The sequence below is a fragment of the Aquarana catesbeiana genome, linkage group LG01 (genome assembly GCF_042186555.1).
Source record: "Aquarana catesbeiana isolate 2022-GZ linkage group LG01, ASM4218655v1, whole genome shotgun sequence".
Lineage (NCBI taxonomy): Eukaryota > Metazoa > Chordata > Amphibia > Anura > Ranidae > Aquarana > Aquarana catesbeiana.
The window spans coordinates 338730349-338733872 of NC_133324.1; the positions used below are offsets into that span (position 1 = coordinate 338730349).

Genomic DNA, 3524 nt, shown 5'->3' on the forward strand with positions numbered 1-3524 from the left:
CAAGCTGAGAAAAGTCTACCCTTGTTGTCTATATTTTCATGATATGAAAACACTTGCTTTTGATGCAGCAGAGTTAATCCCAAAGCAGTTGTCATTTATAGTACATACAAAAATGATGATGTATCAAAGTATCAATACTAAGATGTTTTTCCACAGCCAACAATCAGTTTCAACTCTGTGAATTTAAATAGGGGCAGGAAGCAGTAAAAGGATGTTACACTGCACATTTGAAGTATACTACCCACGTCCATGTAAATTGTTCTCAATATAGCTGTAGTAGCGTGTTTCATTTTTTGCCTGAAAGTGTTCTTCATGTAAAAGCCTTCTTTTCCATTAGACCAGAGTTCTTGTTTAAGAAACGTTAATTATTGAATAATAATTATCGATATGTTTCACAAAACAAATACTTTTCCCAGAAAGGATTCAACCACCCCAATGTTTCTTTTCAGCTGTCATGCCTCCTATGCAGACTTCTATAGTCAGAAAACATCACTTTTTCTCTTGCAAATAATGACATCTCTCTTTGTTTTTGCATCCATGGCCATTCTGGGAGCAACCACTGTCTTCGGAATCTTCACAAACTGTATAATTGTGTCAGTGAATCTCACTGAAAAGGCAAGGGGCAAGACAAGCCTTGGTTCTTCTGATCTTATTCTAGTCACACTTGGACTATCAAACATCATATTCCAATTAGTAATGACAGCAAATGACTTTCTGAGCCTTCTGTGGAGTCAGCTGTACTACTCTGATGAAGTTTATAATACTTTAAATACTTTGCTCTTTCTTCCTGCATATGCCAGCTTTTGGTTCACCGTCTGCCTTTGTGTCTATTACTGTTTACAGATTGTTATATTCACCAATCCTTTTCTACTACGCGTCAAAGCGGAAATACCCAAACTGGTACCATGGTTCCTGGTGATTGCAGTTTTAACAGCTATTGCAATTGGTGTGCCAGCTTTCTGGAGCACCTACAAGGACACCCCAAGTGGATACCTACCCAACAATCAGAGCTTGGAGACGGAGGTTCCAAAGTTAAACCTTACTTATTTGCTTGCTAGCAATATTTTAGGCTGCTCACTACCCTTGGTTCTTGTTGGTATTTCTAATGGATTAATTTTGAAATCACTTGTGACCAGCAGCAAGCTAATGGAGAAGAACACAAGCAGCCCACGCACAGAAGCTAAAGAAAGAGCAGCCAGAACTGTTTCACTGCTCCTAGCCCTCTATCTGGTCTTCTACATGTCAGAAATCATGATGTTTGTGGATCTCTTCCCACCTAGTAGCCCTGGATTTTGCATTTGTTTGATGGTCATTTATATTTATTCTCCTGCACAATCAGTCATCCTCATTCTTGGAAGCCCAAAGTTAAAGAAGGCTTTACAGAGTTTATTCCAACTTTTGGTTTGTTGGAAAAATAAGCAAATGGCTAAACCAAATATTCTTTTCATTACTCTGCCAGGTTCAGAAGGCTCCAGATTGTCAAAGTGACCTTAAAAGTATTTGTTTAGGCTTTGCTTGTCTGTAAGGCACTATTCACACTATGACATGTGACATCAGACAACGTGCAGATACGACTTTTTTGCAAGTTGTAGCACTACAAACTTTGTGCAGCACATTCATTTCCATGGGCTGCCCTACGCACAATAAATGCAGCAAAGAAGCTTGTGTGCCTTTTGAGCTTAAAGTATACATGAACCCTCATCTTGCACAACAACCCACTCATTTTAAAATGGAAATAAAATGCAAACCCTTTGTTTGTGTATGTGTGTGTGTGTGTGTGTATATATATATATATATATATATATATATATATATATATATATATATATATATACACATATACAGTATGATTACACCCCACACATTTTTGTAAATATTTTATTATATCTTTTCATGTGACAACACCGAAGAAATGATACTTTGCTACAATGTAAACTAGTCAGTGTACAGCTTGTATAACAGTGTAAATTTGCTCTACCCTCATAATAACTCAACACACAGCCAATAATGTCTAAACTGCTGGCAACAAAAGTGAGTACACCCCTAAGTGAAAATGTCCAAATTGGGCCCAAAGTGTCAATATTTTGTCTGGCCACCATAATTTTCCAACACTGCCTTAACCCTCTTGGGCATGGAGTTCACCAGAGCTTCACAGGTTGCCACTGGAGTCCTCTTCTACTCCTCCATGATGACATCACAGAGCTGGTGGATGTTAGAGACCTTGCACTCCTCCACCTTCTGTTTGAGGATCCCCCATAGATGCTTAATGGGGGTTTAAGTCTGGAGATATGCTTAGTCAGTCCATCACCTTTACCCTCAGCTTCCTTAGCAAAGCAGTAATCATCTTGGAGGTGTGTTTGGGGTTGTTATCATGTTGGAATATTGCCCTGCTGCCCAGTCTCCGAAGGGAGGGGGATCATGCTCTGCTTCAGTATGTCATAGTACATGTTGGCATTCATGGTTCCCTCAATGAACTGTAGCTCCCCAGTGCCACCAGCACTCATGCAGACCCAGACCATGACACTCCCACCACCATGCTTGACTGTAGGCAAGACACACTTGTCTTTGTACTCCTCATCTGGTTGCTACCACACATGTTTGACACCATCTGAACCAAATAAGTTTATCTTGGTCTCATCAGACCACAGGATATGGTTCCAGTAATCCATGTCTTTAGTCTGCTTGTCATCAGAAAACTGTTTGCAGGCATTCTTGTGCATCATCTTTAGAAGAGGATTCCTTTTGGAACAACAGCCATGCAGACCAATTTGATGCAGTGTGCGGCGTATGGTCTGAGCACTGACAGGCTGACCCCCCCCCCCCCACCCCTTCAACCTCTACAGCAAAGCTGGCAGCACTCATATGTCTATTTCCCAAAGACAACCTCTGGATATGAGGCTGATCACTTGCACTCAAATTCTTTGGTCGACCATGGCAAGCCTTCTTCTAAGTGGCCACCATGCTGCAGCTCAGTTTCAGGGTCTTGGCAATCTTCTTATAGCCTAGGCTATCTTTATGTAGAGCAACAATTCTATTTTTCAGATCCTCAGAGAGTTCTTTGTCATGAGGTGCCATTTTGAACTTCCAGTGACCAGTATGAGAGAGTGAGAGCGATAAAACAAAATTTAACACACCTGCTCCCCATTCTCACCTGAGACTTTGTAACACTAATGAGTCACATGACACCGGGGCGGAAAAATGGCTAATTGGGCACAATTTGGGCATTTTTACTTAGGGGTATACTCCGTTATTGTTGCCAGCGGTTTAGACATTAATGGCTGTGTGTTGGGTTATTTTGAGGGGACAGAAAATTTACACTGTTATACAAGCTGTACACTCACTACTTTACATTATAGCAAAGTGTCATTTCTTCAGTGTTGTCACATTAAAAGATATAATAAAATATTTACAAAAATGTGAGGGGTGTACTCACTTTTGAGAGATACTGTATATATATTTCTTTTATTTCTTTTATTTTTTATAAGTGATAAAATTATCTTTGTTCTTAGCTGCATAAGGAGCTT

General features: G+C 40.0%; 1 protein-coding gene across 1 annotated transcript; it reads left to right on the forward strand.

The window, feature by feature from the left end:
- Window positions 1-510: 510 nt before the first annotated feature.
- Window positions 511-1488, forward strand: LOC141135756 (taste receptor type 2 member 40-like). Its single transcript, XM_073624460.1, has one exon. The coding sequence runs from the start codon at window positions 511-513 to the stop codon at window positions 1486-1488; it is 978 nt and encodes a 325-aa protein (XP_073480561.1).
- The last annotated feature ends 2036 nt before the right edge of the window (window positions 1489-3524 follow it).

Excerpts from the sequence above, each read along its gene's own strand:
- LOC141135756 (XM_073624460.1), top strand. The coding sequence starts at position 511 with ATGACATCTCTCTTTGTTTTTGCATCCATGGCCATTCTGGGAGCAACC.